Consider the following 21055-nt stretch of genomic DNA (forward strand, 5'->3'; position numbering starts at 1 on the left):
GTTCACGAAAAACTTTTAAGGATTAACTGCCATATTTTCCGATGGTAGGGCACATACGGATATTTACACAAATACAGCAAAAAGCGGCTGATAACAAAAAATAAGGACCAGGAAACATCTAATAAACTTTTTAGGTAAGAGGAACAAAATTTGGTCATACTGACATATACAGACATACATATGTATATATACACACTTTGTTATGATTTTATATATAGATTTTTTTTATTGATTTGCTCATTTCTTGCTTAACATTTCACAATTCAATTCCGCATTGCAGGGTATTTAGGCTTTGGAATGTCACCATCCTGTGGGTGCTTGGCAATTTCATGTACAGGCGCTGGTTCTTCCGCAAATATATATTCTGGTTCAACATGCAGTACTGGAGGAGTTAGAGGTGATTCTGATTCGTCGACAATACCGATAGGTGGCCCAAACCCTGAAATCGCATTGGCTACGTAGACTAAAGTTACAAAACACAGCACAGCTGTGAGCTTCATATTTGCACTCTGAAACAAACACTCACAAAGTAACATGTGCCCCACTATAACAAAGTTGGTGCCTTATATAGATGTGAAGAACAGATGGAAGGTTTTGATAAGCTATGAATTAATTTCGAACGACATATTGGCGTAATTAAACTCAGTTGTACTTAAGTCGATGATATGTCAACGCGTACGAAGATAAGATACAGTGCTAGTTTTGTTGTTGTTGCATTTATTTTGAGTTTACCAATAGGGGAGTTTACAGAGGGTCGGTAGGACAGAGGGACGTACCGTTTCGGTAGAGAAAAAGAGTTTGATGTGGCTTCTATGGGAATGTAAGAAGTTGTTATTCGAATTTTTATGAGGCTTGTTCATATACTGAACCTACATATCGCTACCTTAATAGAGAAATGACCTTACTAATTTTCCTTCGAAATTTTGCTTTAAACACAGGTCGATAGGTTCCTCACTAAAAGCAATACTAAATTAGTTTCAGTGTTAATTGAAACCTAAGCTTTTGAAGAATTTTCCAAATTAAGAACTTTAGTTTTTATAAAGTTTTGCTTTTAACTACTCTGTACATAAAGACAAAAGTTTAGATAGGGTTATTCCATATTAGGGCAACAATATTTACATACATATATGTTTGTCTATTTCGAAAACATGGATCTTGAAAGTGTAAGGCAGGTCTTACAAGGCAGCCCAAACTTTGTAAGTTGGTAATGAGTTGTGGTTAACCTTGCCGACGAAAGATTTAGTGGTTGTTAATTGTGTCTCAAATAATGTCTATAGATTAGTTTTTCCTACCTGCAGGCCCCCGAAACCCCACAATAATGTTGATAGCTATCCATATGACGCAGTTTCTTGCGTTAGCTGCTTCATAAACTTACCCCGGAGAAAATGGCCTCGATACAGAAGGCACTTAGTTATTTTGTAAATATTCAGGCTGCACCAGCGGTATCGGCATCTTTTGAATAAGAAGTGCCGGATCTGCCAAACTGTTCAAATTCTACTCCAATCAATAATCGGTTCCGATTGGTTGAACAGCCACTTCACATTTCCCCAATTCTTCTGCCAGTTCGTTAACCCAAAATCCCAGAGCGTGTTAATACTTCAACTCTTTAAATCAAGCTTGTTCCTCTTAGGGTAATTTTTTTTGTACTGAACCATCTTCTGACTTGAATCGTTTCGAGATCAGAGAGAGAGGGGAGAGAGAGAGGGAGAGAGAGAGAGAGAGATAGAGATCAGGCAATCGCAGAGTAATTTTGATCTAAACATCAGCGATCCCAGATCTTTGATCGCCGCTTGGCTGTTAGAGTAGATCTATACCTCTTTAAACGGTATTACACAAGTGCGCAACTGATCGACTGCGCTATAGAAATCCTATGACTTAAAGCTATTATCTAAGAATAGTTCCTCAAAAAAGACACCTCCTCCAACTCTGACATCAAGCTTCGACACGTGCTTGAAAAAATTCACCGGTCCTTTGCTTCAGATACTATACCCTGGATGGGTATGAAGTTGGATTTCCCTAATATAACCGAGTGCCTATACTCAGGAGAGAGAGAGAGAGAGAATCAAGCATACTTCAGCCTGGTGGCAGAGTGGATCGCAGAAGCTTTGGTGCACTGTCTACTAATATAATATCTAGAGCTAGCGTTGGAGTGGTTCGAAATTCCCCGACTAATTCCAACCTTTTGTACCCGTGCCAGCCGCTTGGCTAGTGTGAACCTTTCTAGTGAGTTCCACCAGACAGTGGCCCCATACAGCATAATAGGTTTAATGGTGGCTTCGTACAGCCAGAACATAACCTTATAGGAGGGATCATATCTCTTCCCAATAGCGCTTTTACAGCAGTAAAGGCAACCGATACCTTCCTCACTCGCTCCTCGATATTTGGTCCTCACTTTAGCTTTCTGTCAAGGATTTGGATCGGTCGTTTAATGGTTCATTCACTCCCTTCTTTCCGGCAAGTCATGGTCTAAATACTTCTCTGCGAAAACCCCTAAGATATTTACTCATACATAAGTAGTTTTTATATTCCCCCCACTGCAAACCCACTTCCATCATAGTTATAAAATGATTTAATAATAATAATAATAGATTGGCGCTTACAGTGTTTAACCGAGCCTTCTCCTCCGATTTGTGGCATGCGCCTTGATGTTTTGAATCCCTTGATAGATATTCCTTGCTGCGTGCCTGCCTAAATATGTGAACTTGCTGACTTCAGTTAGACCATTAGCCCTGTACAGAACGTTAGGCCTGGAAAACGTGTGGGGTTCGTCGAAGTCAGACCTAAAGGGAACCAGATGTTAGCTGAGTGGCTGTCCGCAGTGCAGTATTTTGGCAAGTCCATGGCGACCATGTTAGTGTAGCAAAGCTAAAATCCGGCTGATCCAATCGCTTTTTATTTGGCCAAAACATTTATTTTGTCTTTGCCCAAAGTACTGCCGGCCGGAGAAGAGTTTCGATAGATGATTTTTTTTCTAAAATTGCTGACGATTTCGACCACATTCACATAAGTATGATGCGCAGTCCACAGCTTTATTACCTGTGGTAAAAGGGAGCCTTCAATATCAAGGACTGTTCTCTCGCAGGGATAATTGCGATTAACGCCGTATGTTACCTTGGTGCTATGTTGTGGTACTTACTGTGCACTTAACGTAAGCTACGTGGATATTTAGCCGGGCTGAAATGGGACGTGAAGAGTAGCAAGACCTAAAGCGTTTTCACTTTTGCAGATCGGAGAGTTGTCTGGATAAAAGACTCTTATTTTTCTAATCACACAGGTTTTACCAGTGGGACCACTCTCCTAGATTTCCAAATGTAAGGAATGATAAGACTATTATTTGTCATAAAAAAAAGTTTCATAAATAAAAACATTTGCCGTTAAGGCTGCAGGTCCCTCATTTCNAGATTTCCAAATGTAAGGAATGATAAGACTATTATTTGTCATAAAAAAAAAGTTTCATAAATAAAAACATTTGCCGTTAAGGCTGCAGGTCCCTCATTTGCGTAACAATACGAAGATGCTCACCACGTATAGGGGGCGAAGCTCGGCCATAAACTTTAACCATGCACAATCTAAGCGCTTAATATATTTTTGCGCAATAAATAAAAGAACAAAGCGTCGCCATATACATTTTTTTATTAAATTCGAAATTCATTTTATTTAAAAGGTAGCTAAAGCATTATAATACATAAAAATCGATATGAAATTTTATAATTCATGGTAATTTTCATGTAGTTCTACTAAAATATTTGGAATTTTCTAATATGTATGTATTATTCGAATTTGTATAGGCCTCAAGCGGATGCTAATAAATTTGTACCAAAAAATAAATCAGAATGAAATATGTATGTATACACACAAATCTAAAGTAATAATTAGCCTAAAACTTATGTAGTATACATATATAACGACAAAGGACTACATAGTTTTCAACGACAATACTATAAAAATATATGTATGTATATAAGTAGGTAGCTCCTAAGGTTTCCTCGGACGCAATTTCGAAACTGATGGCACATTTTTAACAGGTGTACGTACGCGCGCCGGCTTCGCCAACTCCATCGGCATCGGGTTGCCTTTGGTGCGTTGCGCCAAGTTGATACGCGTCATTTTGGTAGCCAGTGCGCGTCTACGCAACATAGCTGCGCCTAAGGTTTTCATCGTCTCTTCGGTGCCCGAACTACCGCTGCCGCTGCTCGAATTGGATTCAACCGTCCTTGGCGCCAACGCAAGCGACGAAGAAGAAACGCGCGTGGCAATCTTTGTTTTCATACTTGTTGCCAATTTGCTGCTTGAAGCGCGCACTGGTATTCTACTCGGCTGCATTCGAATTTTAGATTTATTCGTTTCATCCACTTCGTTATTCGGTGGCGCTGCGGCGAATTTGACTGTAGCGGTTTCGGTGCGCAATGAACGTCTGCGCGGCGCAGTGTCTGGAGCTTCGCTCACAACTGGTTTGGCGCTAGCGTCTGCTCCATCATCAAGGCGACCACCACTCATCGACAAACGACGACGTGTCATCATTCCGGTTGGTTGCGGCGACTTCTCGCTTACACCATCGCGCGTCGTCGAGATATTTGCTTCATCTGTGACGCTTTTTTCCGCTACAAGAGTGGATGATGTGTGTGCGTCAGCGCGCGTGCTCGTATTTGATCTGTTATTCTGCGCATCCTCCGCCCTACTGGAGGCAGCTACGACAGCGATCGTCGAAATGTTTGCGCGTGAAGCAGATTTGGTGCGCGCGTTGGCGTCGGTTCGTGTAGCATATATGGCGTCTGTGACAGCGCCTGAGCGCGTGCGGGACACAGACGCTGAGCGTGTAATTGGTACTGTACGCATGGCAGATACAGTGCGCGTACGTTGGCCTCCATCCGTGCGTGTATTCGAAGGAGCGCCTTTAATAGAGCTTGTACTTGTAACAGAGCGTGTATGTGTAGCAGAGGTTGTACGCCTGATAGAGCGCGTACGTGTTGCAGAACGGGAGCGGGTGGCCGAGAGAGCACGTTTAGAAGAAGACGCGCGTGTAGTCGGTCTTATATTTCGCGGTTCATTTAACTTTGGTGCTGCAGATCTTCCTGTCATTACGACATTATCCATGGGTTCAGCTGACGTCTCAGATCGGGTACGCGGGCGACCACGTCCACGCTTTTTAGGAACTTCCTCCTTATTTTTTTCATTTGCTGCAGCTGACGTCTCAGATCGGGTACGCGGGCGACCACGTCCACGCTTTTTAGGAACTTCCTCCTTATTTTTTTCATTTGCTGCAGCTGACGTCTCAGATCGGGTACGCGGGCGACCACGTCCACGCTTTTTAGGAACTTCCTCCTTATTTTTTTCATTTGTTGCATCATCATCTTTTTGCTCGACAGCTGATGCAGAGATACTACTCCGAGTTCGCCTTGGTATCTCTTGCCGCTTGGCTGGTGTTTCAGCACGCAGACGCTTGAGAATCGGCGATTCTAATTGTGGTGAAACAACCATCTCTCCAAGCAATAACCTTCCAGTTGGTTCTGGCGTAGAATGATGCGCACGTTTTAAACTGGAGCGAGCTGGCGCTGGTGTCTTAGCGGTAGTGGGAACCTGAAGATGGATGTTATCTACCACTGCGCTGTCAATGGATGTATCGGGGTGCTAAAATTGTTTCGACTTATTAATCTTTTAGTTGTGCGGTATGTTTAGTCAAAATATAAATAAAATAAAACGTTGCCAACGGTATGCGATTGTGGGACGAGGGGTATAGTTAAAATGTATTTTATTTCATTAGGCAAGTTCAAAAACCTACTATTTATTTCAACTTTGTTTATATTTGTTTTAGACTAGCTGAGATGAATTTCGAAAGGAACCGGGAAAAATTTTAACCAGCGAATGAATGATAAGGGATGGATATTAAGCTATTGGCGTGGTACCAAAAGAAAAATTTTAACAACAGACATAATGGACAGGAAATAGATATATTCGAAAACAATATTGGTTTGGCAACTGAACCTAAGCATTCAAATAAAGTTACAAATTTGCATACGGAATGTTTGCAACGCTGGTCTTTAAAAGCAACAAAAGAATATCGCACACAATTATTATTATAACTAATTCCGGACTAAGAAACTTATGGCCTTAATCATAAAAAATAAAGAAGGTTTAAAGAGCTTTATATTTATTGACGTTTTCATTGACATTTTTCAATTTATAAACCTTTTATAAGACTACTTTATTTTTTATGAATAAGGCCATTAGACTATAAATAAAAGTAATACGGCTTATAGCACTCCTAAGACACTTCTACTGGTCATTGCAGACAGCCAGCCAGCATCCCTCGCTCACCACCGTGCAGCAACCACACGCACACACATTTACGCATCCAAGTCAGTTGTATTTACATTTTTTTTTTTAACGTAAAAATATATATATATTTTAAATAGTCAAAATTTATACAAATGTAACGTTAAGGAAATATAACTATATACAGTATCGGTCATATCTATAGCACGCCATTTCGAAGTGATATTGTGTGCAACTTATGTTTATTTGTTTATTTTTGAGAATTTTCAATTAAAATACAGTTCTTTATCTAACAAACCCCATATAAACCCAAGTTTAACAATTTGTAGAAAACTTCAAAAAAGTGCAACAAATTTTCACCTAAGTTTCAAACTTTTTTCTCGGAAGTGTTAGAATTTTTTTGAGTACACAGTTTTTTAGCCCCTTCAATTTTAGTCTGATAATGTGCAAGTTTCAAGTGACTGAAAGTTACCGTTGATTTTTTAGAATTTTTTTCGCCAAAGGTGTTGCGGTTTTCATCCATATACAAATAAATTGAGTTTATTCATTATATGGAAGCCAATGCGACAAAAAAAATTCTAAAAAATTAACGGTAATTCGTAGCCACTTGAAATTTGCACATTATCAGACTAAAATTGCAGGGGCTAAAAAACTGTGTACTCAAAAAAATTCTAACACTTCCGAGAAAAAAGTTTGAAACTTAGGTGAAAATTGGTTGCACTTTTTTGAAGTTTTCTACCAATTGTTAAACTTGGGTTTATATAGGGTTTGTTAGAGAAAGAACTGTAATTTAATTGAAAATTCTTAAAAATAAATAAATAAACATAAGTTGCACACAATATCACTTTGAAATGGCGTGCTATAGATATGACCGATACTGTATATGTATACATATAGGTGCAAATAATTAGGAAAAATTACAAATAGCCTGTGCGTTGTTAAGTGGGTGCTGGTGGTGGTGGTGATGGTTATGGCGATGGTGACACTGGTGGGTGGAGGCGGTAGTAATATTGGTGTGGAGATTGGTTAGTAATTGTACTGGACTATCTACAGTTGTAATCCTCGTCGTCTGGTACTCACTTGATTATGTGCTGGCTGAGCAGAATGACTTCGCGTTGCAGGACGCGCAGATTGAGTTAGATTAGCGACTGATATATCACCACCACCGGCACGCCGCTGACGTCGAACAATCGTACGTGGTGATATCGCCACCGGTGGTGAAGGCTGTATAACGTCGGATGTATTGAGCTGCAGTAAACAAAAGGTAAAATTAAATACCAAAATTATATTTTAAGAACTAAATCTAAATATAATCTCAAATTTTTACCTCAGCCGTACTGATCTGTTTAGCTCTTCTTGATGACGCCCGCACCGGTCTGGTTGTCCTAGCCGGTGATACTATCGCTCGCTCTGCCTCTTTGGCACGTGTTTTTATCTGCTCTTTTGGCTGTTCCCTGGATTGTTCCCGTCTCGGTTCGCCAATCTTTTCCAAAAGCTCGTCGGCAGATTTTTCTTTAATTAACTCCTTCGTTTGCCGCTTAGCCGGACTAGCAGCATTTCGAGCTTGCTCAAAGTTACTAGCACTGCCTTTTGCATTTGATGTTTGCTTAGGGGACGAAATCACTTCAGGCTCATCATCAACATCAACAGTGGGCAGATGTGCACGTCGTTTATTGTGTGTTTGGGCTGCACTTTTCGAAGGCTTAACAGGCTCTTCTTCCTCTGATTGAGAATTTTTATCGTTATAACGCAAATTGCGCTTTGCCCGTAAATTGCGCACTCTTCGCTCTTCGTGTGCTGGCTGTTCCGTTTTCTTATCAGAATCAATGCGCGCTTCAATGCGTATCTTCGGTGAGCGATGTGGTCCATCGCCCCCTTCCGTGTCCGATTGACCACGTGTCGAATTGAGAGATTTGCGCAAATAACGATGCCCCACTCGGTTCTCACGTCCATACGTTGTGGGCACACGCGCTGAAGGTGAAATATCTTTTGTTATTATGGCACCATCTGCTACTGCTATAGCAGGAACTTCTGCAGCGGAAGCTGACGTGGCAGCAGGCTCAACTGGAGCAGGAACTTCTGCGGCGGTAGCAGACGTGACAGCAGGCTCGACGGGAGCAGCGACTAACGCCGGCGTGATAATTGTTTCTACTGCAGTTATGACGACGTTAGGAGGTGGCTGTGGTGGGGGTTGCTGGGATGGCTCCTCTACCACTTCACCGACTGACGTTTTACTGCGCCCCGTTGTCACTGTGGCATTGTCGTCGTCATTATTCGCATCATTCTCCGTTTCATCATTGCTATCCTGAAAAATGATATAATATATGGAGATATTTTATGCTCGACGCTAAAAACGATCGAAACAAAATATTTAAAGTACCTCTTCACCCTCCGAATCGTTCCCTGCAGGTTTGCGTGCAGGATTATAATTTCCATCAACTAAATCTTTGAAATCTATTATATGCTTTACAGTCTTAGGATCGAAATCAGCCTAAACGTAACATATCAAACTAATTAAAATTAATTTTCGCGGTAACAAAGTTCTAAAATATCCTACCTTTATCAACTTATCAGCACACTCTTTCAATTCAAGCTTTAGTTGTTCATTCTGTGTTACATTTAATTCTAACGTAATCAGCTCTTTAGACAACAGTTTGCAAAGTTCCTTGTTGGTAAGATTGTTCAGCATTTCTTGCAAGAATGTGTGAGCAATTTTGTTGTGTATGTAGCCCTCTGTTAGTTGAGAAGTCTCCTGACGCGTAGAGTCTATGATAAAGCGAGTTATGGTCTCAGGACGTATGTCGTGCAATGGATTCTCATATGGTGCTCCTAGCACTGTTAACACCATAGGCAGTAGACAAGGTTGCAGTAAACCATGCTTCTTTCGCAGTATCAAATTTTCCAGAAATACACCCAATATTTGATTTATGTTCGAATCTTCAGCAGAAATACAAATTCTAGTAATGTCAAAACAAAAATCTGAAAATCTATATGCTACCTGTGCTCGGATTGAAATATCGCAAAAGTAATTTTTCAATAATATCGCTAGACTTAATATAGCCACGCAATATAAGCCGACAGAAGCCGACTATTATTGCACTTATTATACAAGTATCATCGCAGGTGTCCAGAAAATGCGACATCATATAGATCACATCTACGCCTTGGCCGGCATTTAGAACATTTGAGTCGTCTTCACTGTCCAGAAATTCTAATGTGTTATACAACTGTCGACCGCTTTTCTTCGATTTACTTTGCTCTTCTTGCTTGGCAAAATTATCCAAACCATATCTAAGGTGAGAATATATATTAGGGGCGCATTAACATAAATAAAATCTAAGATAGCTTACCTGTCCAGCAGCTCGAAAATACACGTTATGGAGGTCTCCCAAATACGAATATTGTGATTTTTAAAAAACTGCGCATATAATTCTTCGAAAACATCTTTTGCTAGCGCCTCGTACAGCATACTGCAGGCGGTACCACATTTCAAAGCCCAATCACGGATTGCAATTTGATTTGAGGCAAGATGACGACAAATAAAGTCCTACACATTAAGTAAACGTTATATATACAACTACATACACACATACTTAGGACTACAATTTTTTCAAAATTTCAGCACTTACATTATACAGTTTTAAAATGCTCGGATTAAGTGAGCGCACTTTAGGTGAAACGACCATATAGAAGGCTATTTGCAAACTCTTCAATATGCTTTCCGGTTTCGTCGTTTTACGCAGCTGTAATGGACGCTTTAGCTAATAGTAATGGAAGAGTGTTAGAAATTTTCACATTAATTTTCATAATAGCTCACCATGTCTGCATTTGGATGATTATCTAAAAGCGGTTGCAACAAGTTCGTATACTCTTCTGTGGTGGCATATTTCTCCTCGGTTATTTGCTGCGCACGCATGTAATCTTTACGTTGTACAAAATTCATTTCTTGTTCCTCCAAATCAAGAAGCTTAACCTTTAGCGAAGATAATTTTAAATTTAGATCTGCATTTGATGAGCTCGCCAATAATTCGCTGATTAATGTCCGATCGTGCAAAAGATCATTTGGTTTACTGTTCAAACCACAGATATCTTGTATGATCTCCACAAATAGCTAAATATAGAAAAAGTTGAACATTATCTCCTGTTTTCGAATGCCTAGAAAGTACATACCTGTATGCGTGCATTTTGATCAGATATAAGATTCTCTGCACAACGTACAACAACTTCAATAACCTTTTCATCAAGGCGGAATGTTTTTAAAAGATACGAAAGCAGTTTTTGCAAATTTCCACGCCCTATCTCGTCGCCCAAATCAAATGTATACAATATTTCCATCAGGGAAAGAAGTTTATATTGGAATTCCATTAGCTCGAATTTATCCATATCTGGTTTCTGTGATTGGCAATATCTGTAAAAAAATATTAAAAATTAAGAATAAATTAAGTTTTCAGGATTTAAAGTTTATTAATTTTATATTAATTTTTTATTTTATATTTGTTATTTGTTATTTATTTGCAGACTGTAATTTAAATGTGTATACAGTTTTAGAAGGTATGGCTGTATTCTGTGTAACCGCAGGATGTAACAGTATCCGATTGCGCAAAATAATTCTTTATGTTTGCGTATTTCAAATTTTTTTTACACGGCATGATTTAGATATTACAATTATATATTTTTCTTTCATAAACAGTTACGTTCACTATCAAAGCGTACTGTTCCAAAATTCTTCTTAAACTCACTTTTCCACATATGTACAGAACGTGCTCAACTCCGGCACAATTAAGTCGAACTCTTCTGCCATTTCCGATTGCAAGAATTCTGTCAAGCATTGCCAATACAATGCAATTTCCATTGACAGTTTTTCATGCGGCACGCAACGATGCATCTCACCCTCTTCCTCTAAGGGTACACAAGCAAGCAAGTCTTCTTTGCTTTGACGCCTATAAAAATTGAATAGTTTAAATATGCAAACAAAAATCCAACAAAAAATTATTTACTTGAAAATCTCTTTCAATGTTTGCTTAGCTACTTTTCGAAACCGGTCGATTTCGGCTTCGCTCGAATCCAGCTTCAATGCAGATATTAGAGCAATGAGATCTTTTTGATAGGACTCAATCCATTGTTGCAGCATTATTGTTACTACTACTTTGCGCACTGCTTCTGAACGATCGTTAAGCCCCTGCTGCAATAAGGTTAGGCGCTGTGATACCTTGTAAGACCGGACTGGATAACTGCTCATATGCAAATATGTGTGTCGGCGAACTTTTTCATCGATATCCCACAATCGTTCCAATATGTAAGGAATTGTATGATAGTTACGTCCCATACATGTTATTACTGCCTGACGCACACGAGATGATGGATCTGAACAGAGATGAAACTGGTAAGCGCGCAAAACAGGATCGTCGGGATTATCCGGTACTTGTAAGCGCTGCATTGCTAAAATCGCTTGCACCCGCACATTCGGTGAGGTATCGTGTAAGCGGTGCAGCATATAATCCATTATACGATCACAAATGGCGTCATCCAGCGCTGCCTCTTGGCCAAGTGCCTTGAGTATCATATTAACAAACTGACATATGCGGAAACGAATGTGTGGATTACGCGAAATAGTCTAGGAAGTACAAAGTTTTAAAGTTTAGTAATTGGATTAACTTTAGTAAATCAATTAGCACTTACAGTTAGCAGCCACTTGCTCATATCAATTAGCAGCGGATGTGTATCATCGCCATCATATGAGCTGACGAATTTAGAACAAAATAATAAAGTTGTTTCTGCATACTCATTTCCTTCATCAGCTACCATTGCTGTTTTTATCATTTTGATGAAGGTAAACATGAAGGCGTCATGATCCATCTGCCAAATAAAAGTAATGCAAAATTGCGCACATCAACAAAAGACGCAGTTTTCTTACATGAACCAAAAAGACAAGATCACGCGGGCTGGAGACTAGCCCGTTTGTTGTTGTTGTTGTAGCAGCATACAAATTCCCCAAAGACTTTTTGGGGAGTGTTGCTGGAGTGACAGTCCTTGGCCAGATGTAAATCTGGGTCGTTCCGGTTACGTAGACCCGACTGTCGTGGGAACATTAACCGTTTGTTTTTCGTTCTTTCCTTCCCCCGTGATCTTGTGTCTTTCGTTCATGGTTTTCTTACCTTCGCGTACAGTTGCTTCAATTCCTTGATGTACTTTTTGTGGCTGGTTTCGTTTAATTGCACATTGGACATTATTCTATACATGGGACCGTGCAGCATCATGGGATTGCTTGCAGCGACGCCACCGCCACCACCCCGTTTGCGGCTTGCAGCGACTGTATTCTCCTTTTCTTCATCTGCAATTGGTATTTTTCGTTTGCGCCCCATATGAGTATATTTGTTTAACCTTTAATAGCGTTAATTAATTTTTTAAGCCCACTTATTTTTCACAAACTAAATAAAAAAAAATACACGTCGCCTTTCCTTTTGCTTTCTACGCACAGCTTGTCAAGCGTTCCGTTAAAATTTTCATATGCAGCGTCGCTTTGCGCAGCACTGCCATATTTTCGAAATAAAAAATAATTAATGAAGGGTTGCATTTTGAAAAAAAACTAAATACCGAATACTTGGATATCATGAATTTAACACTCCAAAATAATGCGGTGTTTACATGCTGTGATTTAAGAGGCGTTTAGTTCAATCCAAAGTTGATCGAGGGTTGGCTGCTGAGAACGAGAGAAGATGCCTGTAAAATCGCCTTATATAAACAACCTATAAGTCCGTGCGTTATGAGTATTTTGACATGTTTCGTATACTTGAGCTCTTTCGTTAACAACCGCTTTTATTTCGTAAATTTGTTTGAAGTGTGGTTAAATAACCAGTGCTCGCATTGCATAAATATTTAGTTACAATTTTCAAATATAAAATAAATGCCTGTGTAAAAGTGTGTTTGCCTTATTCAACATTGCGTTCAACATGCGCGTTCAACTGAGCGCAGGGTTGCACCAAAGAAGGTAAATTTATTATATTTATTATATAGATTTACGTTCTTTGGTTAAACGCAAATTGTGAATGCAAAGTTGATCAATGCAAACACTGTCTAAGCACGTGTTTATGTTTTCGCTGAACTTCGAGGTTAGGTTATTTTAATGCTTGCCAACACTAAATTATTAGCAAAACAAAAAGCGAAGGAAACGATAAAAGCAAAACCCGTAAAAATCTGAAAACGTGCCTCTGGATCCCATCTATTCTAGCAAATTTCTCAAATTTGCAAACCATTCAATAGTTAACTACAATGACTGATTCAAGATCCAAAAACAACATTTCCAAATACACGATTTATGCATCTGCTGCGTGCAATCCCACTCCACATTGTGCAGATTGGGGTGACAACGGTTTGATCTTATTCGGCGCACACCATTCCGTTGCGGTACTGGATCCGAATGTAAGTAAAATCAAACACCGTTGAGGAGTTGCCAATTTTTACATATTTTCTTCACAGTTCAATGGCTCAGCAAAACATGTAGGCAGTTATATAGGCCATGAAGCCCGCGTAAATACAGTTCATTGGTTGCGCGTGTCACCATCTGAACCTGAATCTTACTTCATTTCTGGGGCAGATGATTGTAATGCATATGTATGGCAATTCGATAAACAGTGTAGGGGCATACGTTTTCAAGCACTTAAGCACATTGGTCCAGTAACAGATATCACCAGCCTCTATTTGAGTGATAATAAGTGGTTAATAGCGACGGCAGTTGAGCAGTCAGTCACTTTGTGGACGTTCAATACACTCGCTGTAGAATTAGCACAAACCATAAACAATTTAAATAGCTACGTTCTTGGTCTTAGCCTATTCCGTTTGCCAAAGAGTGAACAATTACTGTTGGCATTTGGAAATGAGAAGGGCAACATTCTTATTTGGGCGCAGAATGCACAAAATGAAGAGAATAGCACCGATACAGACCCGTTTCGTATGGTACACCAAATGACAGGCCACGAAGACTGGGTACGGGCGCTGGACGTTGTTGAGGATGCAGATGATATTTTAATGGCAAGTGCAGCGCAGGACAATTTTATACGCATATGGCGCATATCGAAACGAACGGAGGAGCAAACGCGCGAAAACAGTGTGGATATTTGCAACATTATAGAAGAAGATGCTGCTGAAATACGTGTGGAAGAGAAAATTCTGCATTTAAGTTCTAGCAATTGGTGTGCTATTAGCTTGGAGTCAGTGCTGTACGGTCACGAAGGCTGGGTATATGGTGTTAACTGGCATAAATCAGAGAAAGATGGTAAATTAAAAGTTTGTTAATATTTTGTAAATTTTTGTTAGCTACCTCGCAACTCTTGTATGTATGTTTTTTATGTTCATTACAGGTATACGTTTACTTTCCGTTTCCATTGACAAATCTATAATTATTTGGGCACCTAGCGAAGATGGTATATGGATGGAAAAAGTTCGAGTGGGTGAGGTGGGAGGTAATTCACTGGGATTTTATGGCGGTAAATTCTCCCGCAGTGGCAAATCCATATTTGGACATAGCTATCAGGGTGGCTTTCATATATGGCATCAATCAACTGATAGCGAACATTTTTGGACACCCGGCATTATAGTGGGTGGCCACTTTGATGAAGTACGCGATTTGGCTTGGGCACCAAGTGGTGAGTTCTTATTGACAGTTTCGGCGGACCAAACTACTCGCATACATTCGCCATGGCGACGTGGTAAAGAAGAGAAGGATGAAGACATATCTTGGCACGAATTGGCACGCCCACAAGTGCACGGCTATGATATGCAAACAGTTGCGATACTCTCGCGGTACAAGTTCGCTAGTGGAGCAGAAGAAAAGATAGTACGTACATTCCAAGCGTCCACTAATTTCATAGAAAACTTTAGACGCATTACGGGAGCACAAAGTGATGCGGAGGGCGATGCTTTGCTGGAAAGTAAGTTTTTCTAATTAAAATAAAATTTTAAATTACCGCGCTGAATTTTATTCACAGCTCTGCCAAAAGGCGCTTCCGTGCCTTCACTTGGCCTATCGAATAAAGCAGTGTATGGTTCTGACATTGATCCTGTGCCGCACGAAAAGCATATTAAAGATGAATATCCTGAAAATTATTTCGTACCAGTTACACTGGACGCACCACCTCAAGAGGAGACACTTATGCAGAATACGCTTTGGCCGGAAATGCAAAAACTTTACGGCCACGGCTTCGAAATATATGCACTAGCAGCTTCGCCAGATGGAAAGGTATTGGCTTCTGCCTGCCGCGCTACAAATGAAGAACACGCGCAAATAATACTTTGGTAAAAAATAATTTCGATGAGATTGTAAATTTATATATTTTTTTTCGGATTTTTTAGGGACACTGCAACGTGGAAGCAAATTCAAAAACTGGCTGCACATAAACTTACCGTGACGCAGATGCGCTTCTCACCTAAGGGTCAACTGTTGCTATCAGTTTCACGCGACCGCACTTGGGCGCTATTCGAACGCGATGAAGAATTGACAACTGCAAACAATCATCCACATTATCGCTTGAAACAACGCTCCGCAGCCAAAATGTCTGTGCATACTCGTATTATTTGGACATGTGATTGGTCACATGATAGCAAATACTTTGCGACTGGTGGGCGAGATGCAATACTGGGTGTGTGGGCACAAGCTAATGGTGCAGCGGATGAATGGTCCGTGAATCTTAAGCAAACACACATAAATCCCATTACTGCTGTTGCTTTTGGTTCAAGGACTGTCACAGCTGGAGTTTATCAGCTTGCGGTAGGCTTTTCAAATGGTGATATTTTGCTGCAACAACTAAATGAAACAAACACCGAAAAGAATGGCAAACAATTACAACTCATAGATACGACGTAAGTATGAAATTCTAAGAAAACATATTAATTTAGAGCACAGTCGTTAAACTTCTCGAACTGTAAATGTGTATACGTTTGTATGTATAATATTTTTCTTACTTTGCATTTGCAGTAAACTTACACTGGAGAAAGCGCATGACTCTGCAGTGAAACGTTTACAGTTCCAGCCAGTCGGCAATATTGGCAGCAGTACTACTGAATCTTTTCTGCTTGCGAGTTGTGGCGAAGATCATTTCGTGAGAATATTTAAATGCCCAATATAAATTTATGTTAAAAATTATGTCATATCATTTAATATAAATTATGTTTATATGTGTACTTGTAATACATTAATTGCAATTTTTCATAATTAAATGGCTTTTTTTATTGCTAAATTCAGTCCAGTTTATCATTTTTAAGTGTTATTCATATGTATACTTAACATAAAATTAAATTTTAAGTTCAGTAAAAAAGAACTCATGGCCAGAATAGGCTAGGTGTATGTAAACAAAGCATAAAAACTACAGTAGTGTCACTTTTACTTTTTATTAGAACACGTGAATAAATCGCTTGGTTGTGTCAGTAGCTTCATTTGCAGGTAGCATTTCTGTTACAAAAACAATTCGTCCATCTCTTGTTAATGCCATATCACAAGTGCGATCTGTTTCATTAAAATATGCCATATGTAAATGATTAACCGATGGACGAACGTCAATCTAAAGTGACAAGGATTTTGATAAGGACAAAATACCAATGAGGAAATAAACTAGAAATTGATAATTTTGCATTTTCGCTAAAAACTTACGCTCCATAAAAGTTCCAGATGCGAACTGTACACCACAATTCGGTGGTTATGAGAATCCGCAACAATTATTGCACCTTCGTCGTCGCAACACACGCCAGTAGGGCATGTAAATTCTAAATTTCCCCTCCCTCGGCTGCGAAAAAATATTTTTTTAGGAACAGTAAATCGTAAAAGTATATTTAGGTATGTTTACAGTACTTAGCTACATAATTTTTAACTTACTTTATTCCTCTCCGGTTCAATTACATGCAAGCAATGATTTGCGTAATCCGATACAATGATTTTGCCAGTTGGAGTGTAGCATAAACCACGAGGCGTTATTTCATAACCGGTGGATTTTAGAATACCCATTGGTATTTGTCTTATGAAACGTCCATTATGTTCAAATTGTTGAATGCGATGATTGGCTGTGTCTGCCACAGCTATTTGTAATTTTGTATTTACAGCAACATCAAACGGAACCATAATCCGATCCCAGCTCACCAAATGAGAGCAGATACATTCCACCCGACGAAAACAATACGATGGTTATTTTTATCCGCAATAATAATACGTCCACTTTTGTCTACACAGATGCCAGCTGCTGAATCAAATTCACCTTTAGCATTTCCTTTTCGACCAAATTTAAATAGAAAGCGTCCATCAACGCCGAAAGCCTGAACATTGCAATTACGTCGATCGGTTACTAAAATTTGGCCCGTTTTAGAGACGCAAACTCCCGAAGGCCGACTAACTTGGCCATCGCCGTTTCCACTAGTGGCAAAAGCCAATGTAGGTACATCAGAACGAAAGGCTTTTATTTTATTAATCCAACCAGGTACCGCTTCTCCGACGACCACATTATTTGCGTTGGCATACGATCGAGTTGGCTCGTTTTTCAAATTGTTCGGTGCTATTTCAACATCTATGCCTTGTTTATGCTTCTGTTTCACTATATGAAGAAGCGATGAGAAAAGCATTTCGCGGTCACCAGAACTTTGCAATAAATCAGAAATGATATCCATAGATGCAGCGGCATAGTCATCCTTAGGTAAATGAGATTCCGCCAGTTCAACAGATCCTTGCTTTTTTATATCATTTAATAAATTTTTGAAAGCAAGTGGTTCGTAAAACTTGAAAAAATCATTTCTCGGTTGTTTTTGTTTGAAAATTGTGACGATATTTCGATTTGTCGATTACCTTCTACTAGCTTCATAGCAATGCTGAGGTCATCCATCTGGTGGCCATTTGCTGCTAAATGCTGCAACATATCCTTTGTATCCATTAAACCAGAAAATGCAAACTTTAGGGCAGTCATTTGTTCATATAGATTCTCCATCCGCTTCTTACGTATTTTTTCAACAAAATCTAAAAGAAAGCGTTCACGCTCCATGATAGCCGCTATAATTGGATGGAAAGTATTACGTATATTTTGGATCAATGCGTCGCAGTTTCCATCAATAAAATGTGCATGATCTAATTCATTATTGATGCAGTTCCCAAGACAATTTATACCTAAACGACAACTTTCTAAAAGTACATGCAGTATGTCCTTTCCTTTAGATGCAACTTTACTGATATGCAAGTAATTGTGGTTCTCGTGACCTTGGGGTATACATATCCGACAAAGTAATATTTTGCAATCCTCGCATACATATTGGAAGATCTCATTGTGTGCATTACAAGCGTATTGTGGACCAAAGCTTTTTAGTATATTTAATGCTACAGTTTCGAATATGTCGCAATTCATCCTTGATTCTTCGTTTAGTTGCAAAGGTAATATTTCTCCCACGGGGAACTCAACACACGGTACCACGTTGGGTTTTAAACAAGCTAAAAGTGGTGAAAAATTAAAAAAAAAAATACCAATCAGAAAAAAATTTAATACCAGTTTTGCCCTTCTTGGTCTTTAAGAACTGCTCTGGTCTGAAGTGTTTAGGACATACTCTTGCACTCAGAACATTAATTTGATCATTTCTATTGCAAAATTTCACCCATTTACTCTTTAACCTTCTGTCTTTAGGAAAGGGAAAAAAGAAGTTTTTTTCACTATTTGTTTTGCTTGGACAATTTGAGACTGAGCAGCGCATGTTATAAAAATAACGGAATGCTAAATCAGTTAAAGTATTTGCATAAAATAGTTTATCCAACTAATTGAAATAAAATCATATGACCAAAGTATGAGAGTATTGCTTTTCTTTATAGTTATTTTATTTTGAAAGTAATTTAAACCTTCTTTACTTATTATTTTTTTTTATATCGATCCGGTCACGAATTTGAATTCGTTGAAAGACCTTTCAAAAGATGTCGACGAGAATTTTGACAGTTTTGTTATTACTGTGCAGATTTCGTCGATTTATCGATTACAGTAGTTGGATCATGGCACACCCAAGGCAGGCACACCATGATAACATGAACCAAAAATACAAACCACGTAAGAACGCGACGTTGTATTTGTAATTGGTTTTGAGAAAAAAGTTTGCGAAAGCGGGTTCGTTAGCTGAGCGTTTGTTTACATAGCAAGCACCACTATTTTACACTTTTATTTAAGTAAAGAAGAGTTAGTTCAACATGAAAATACATTTTAAAGCAATTAAATGCATAATTTTACCTAAATTATGCGTTTAAAGTGGCATTCATCTAAATTGATAAAGGGTCTTCATCTAAATTGATAAAGGAATAAATTGCTTAAGTTTATCAGTTTATCCGCATTATTTCATGAACGTGCCTTGGCAAATAATTACTTCACTTACTACCTGGCAACCTGTAAGGGTTGAATTTTGCTGAAACTTATGCATTCATCCACCAAAGTCGTTTGATAAAGTGACACACTTTGGTTAAATGGATTTCCATACAAAGTTTGACAGTTCATTTATCAATATGAGAAATTTCTCACTTTATCAAGTTTATCAAGAGTTTAACACTTTTGATGAAGACCGCTAGTAAGTTAGAACCGTTAACTCAATTCGTCGGCCATGATCGTATGTCCTATGAACGTATGTCGTAAAATCGTATTAAAAGCATTCATATTTCTTATTGAAAGACATAAAAAATTACGGATCCGTGCTTTCGTTTTCGAGATATTTGGTTTAAAAAAAATATGAATTTGACCTTTGGCCCTTGGTAACTCCTGTAGTTTTCGCTTCCCATAAAAAGAAAAAGAGTAAAACGTTATTCGTTGCTTCAAAAACCTCTATCGACGACTTTGTTCAAAATTTGGCGCCTCGGTTATCGTAATCGTGCCTGAGTCTGTGGGTACACGCAGTATTGCGATCCATATTCATGGATTTCAAAATATCTAGAAAATTTATATGTATCACGATCCGTTAGTATCGCATGCTACACGTTATATAAATTTTGTAATACAGAAATACTGTCAATGAAGATTGAACGTGTGCAGGCGCCTTAAAAGGCGCCTTTATATTTCTTACAACCCCACGTCTAGACCGCAAATTTTCACTGTTAACCATATCTGTCTTGCCGAATTTCTTACCATCGCTGTCTTAACATCTGCTGTCATTTCGTAGTTTCACAACTCACAGGCTAACCTAAGTTTCATACGCACGCCGTTCAATTTCGGTTGGTCACATATAAGTTGCATGTGCATGAGAAATTTTTGACAGTAAATTGGCGGCGTGCGTGAATATTAGAATAGCCTGTCAGTTTTAATTTTACCGCGCCATCTAAATCGGGTACAAATCAATTTGATTGGCTTGATTTCATTTTGAAAGTGAGAAAACAGGACAAACTGTAAAACAGAAATTTGACGGATCTTAAGACACATTTAGTAGAAGATGGAAACGTGGGGTAAATTTTTTACAATTTAGTAGATTTTATGTGAATATTAAATAATCAAATTCATCTACTGGAACACATCAAGATAACCAACCGTTCAGCTATGGGAACTAAAAATGCAGACCGATAGTACTTTTTACGCTGATTTCAACTATATAAATATTATTTGCCGCAATTAAAAAGTAAAGTAGATATAAAAGGTTAAAGAAAATTTTTGTGGTATTTTAAAATATTAATATTTTCTAAACTACGTAACCGATTAAGAAAGTAATAATATCAAAATAGACAATTAATCTATCTTTAAGCTGATATATAAAATGTGTTTGCTTACTTATATATTTAAGCCAAAAATTCAAAACCCAAATA

The 21055-nt window shown here is 38.7% G+C and overlaps 3 protein-coding genes across 4 annotated transcripts; 1 reads left to right on the plus strand and 2 right to left on the minus strand.

The window, feature by feature from the left end:
* Positions 1–3623: 3623 nt before the first annotated feature.
* On the minus strand, positions 3624–12773 carry LOC108374643 (Chromosome associated protein G). 2 transcript variants are annotated; one of them, XM_017630626.1, is made up of 16 exons: positions 12429–12635; positions 11953–12129; positions 11271–11887; positions 11013–11213; positions 10444–10681; positions 10091–10384; positions 9903–10034; positions 9624–9820; positions 9272–9564; positions 8831–9210; positions 8654–8764; positions 7601–8578; positions 7354–7521; positions 5295–5628; positions 5191–5213; positions 3624–5055 (listed from the first exon to the last, which is right to left on the minus strand). In XM_017630626.1, exons 1-16 carry the CDS (start codon positions 12633–12635, stop codon positions 3976–3978), a joined length of 5430 nt encoding a protein of 1809 aa, XP_017486115.1. In that variant the 3' UTR covers positions 3624–3975. The 2 variants fall into 2 exon arrangements, with proteins under 2 accessions (XP_017486115.1, XP_017486117.1); XM_017630628.1 differs by lacking the exon at positions 5191–5213 and having other exon boundaries at positions 5272–5628; positions 12429–12773.
* Positions 12774–13430: 657 nt separating this feature from the next.
* Positions 13431–16531, plus strand: Elp2 (elongator complex protein 2). Its single transcript, XM_017630629.1, has 6 exons — positions 13431–13692; positions 13750–14545; positions 14631–15200; positions 15258–15564; positions 15622–16128; positions 16244–16531. Exons 1-6 carry the CDS (start codon positions 13543–13545, stop codon positions 16392–16394), a joined length of 2481 nt encoding a protein of 826 aa, XP_017486118.1. The 5' UTR covers positions 13431–13542; the 3' UTR covers positions 16395–16531.
* Positions 16532–17989: 1458 nt separating this feature from the next.
* On the minus strand, positions 17990–18668 carry LOC108374646 (protein wech-like). Its single transcript, XM_017630631.1, has 2 exons — positions 18531–18668; positions 17990–18500 (listed from the first exon to the last, which is right to left on the minus strand). The coding sequence occupies exons 1-2, from the start codon at positions 18642–18644 to the stop codon at positions 17994–17996; spliced, it is 621 nt and encodes a 206-aa protein (XP_017486120.1). The 5' UTR covers positions 18645–18668; the 3' UTR covers positions 17990–17993.
* Between the last annotated feature and the right edge of the window lie 2387 nt (positions 18669–21055).

Source organism: Rhagoletis zephyria, unplaced genomic scaffold (assembly GCF_001687245.7).
Source record: "Rhagoletis zephyria isolate East Lansing unplaced genomic scaffold, Rhagoletis_zephyria_1.1 Rzeph_scaffold_07961, whole genome shotgun sequence".
Lineage (NCBI taxonomy): Eukaryota > Metazoa > Arthropoda > Insecta > Diptera > Tephritidae > Rhagoletis > Rhagoletis zephyria.

Coding starts and splice junctions, on each gene's coding strand:
- LOC108374643 (XM_017630628.1), bottom strand. CDS start 12,635: ATGGGGCGCAAACGAAAAATACCAATTGCAGATGAAGAAAAGGAGAAT. Junction 12,130..12,428: donor TGAAGCAACTGTACGCGAAG/GTAAGAAAACCA, acceptor TTTATTTGGCAG/ATGGATCATGACGCCTTCAT. Junction 7,522..7,600: donor AACAGATCAGTACGGCTGAG/GTAAAAATTTGA, acceptor TGTTTACTGCAG/CTCAATACATCCGACGTTAT.
- Elp2 (XM_017630629.1), top strand. CDS start 13,543: ATGACTGATTCAAGATCCAAAAACAACATTTCCAAATACACGATTTAT. Junction 14,546..14,630: donor GCATAAATCAGAGAAAGATG/GTAAATTAAAAG, acceptor TGTTCATTACAG/GTATACGTTTACTTTCCGTT. Junction 16,129..16,243: donor TTACAACTCATAGATACGAC/GTAAGTATGAAA, acceptor TTGCATTTGCAG/TAAACTTACACTGGAGAAAG.
- LOC108374646 (XM_017630631.1), bottom strand. CDS start 18,644: ATGAATTGCGACATATTCGAAACTGTAGCATTAAATATACTAAAAAGC. Junction 18,501..18,530: donor ATGTATGCGAGGATTGCAAA/ATATTACTTTGT, acceptor TGTATACCCCAA/GGTCACGAGAACCACAATTA.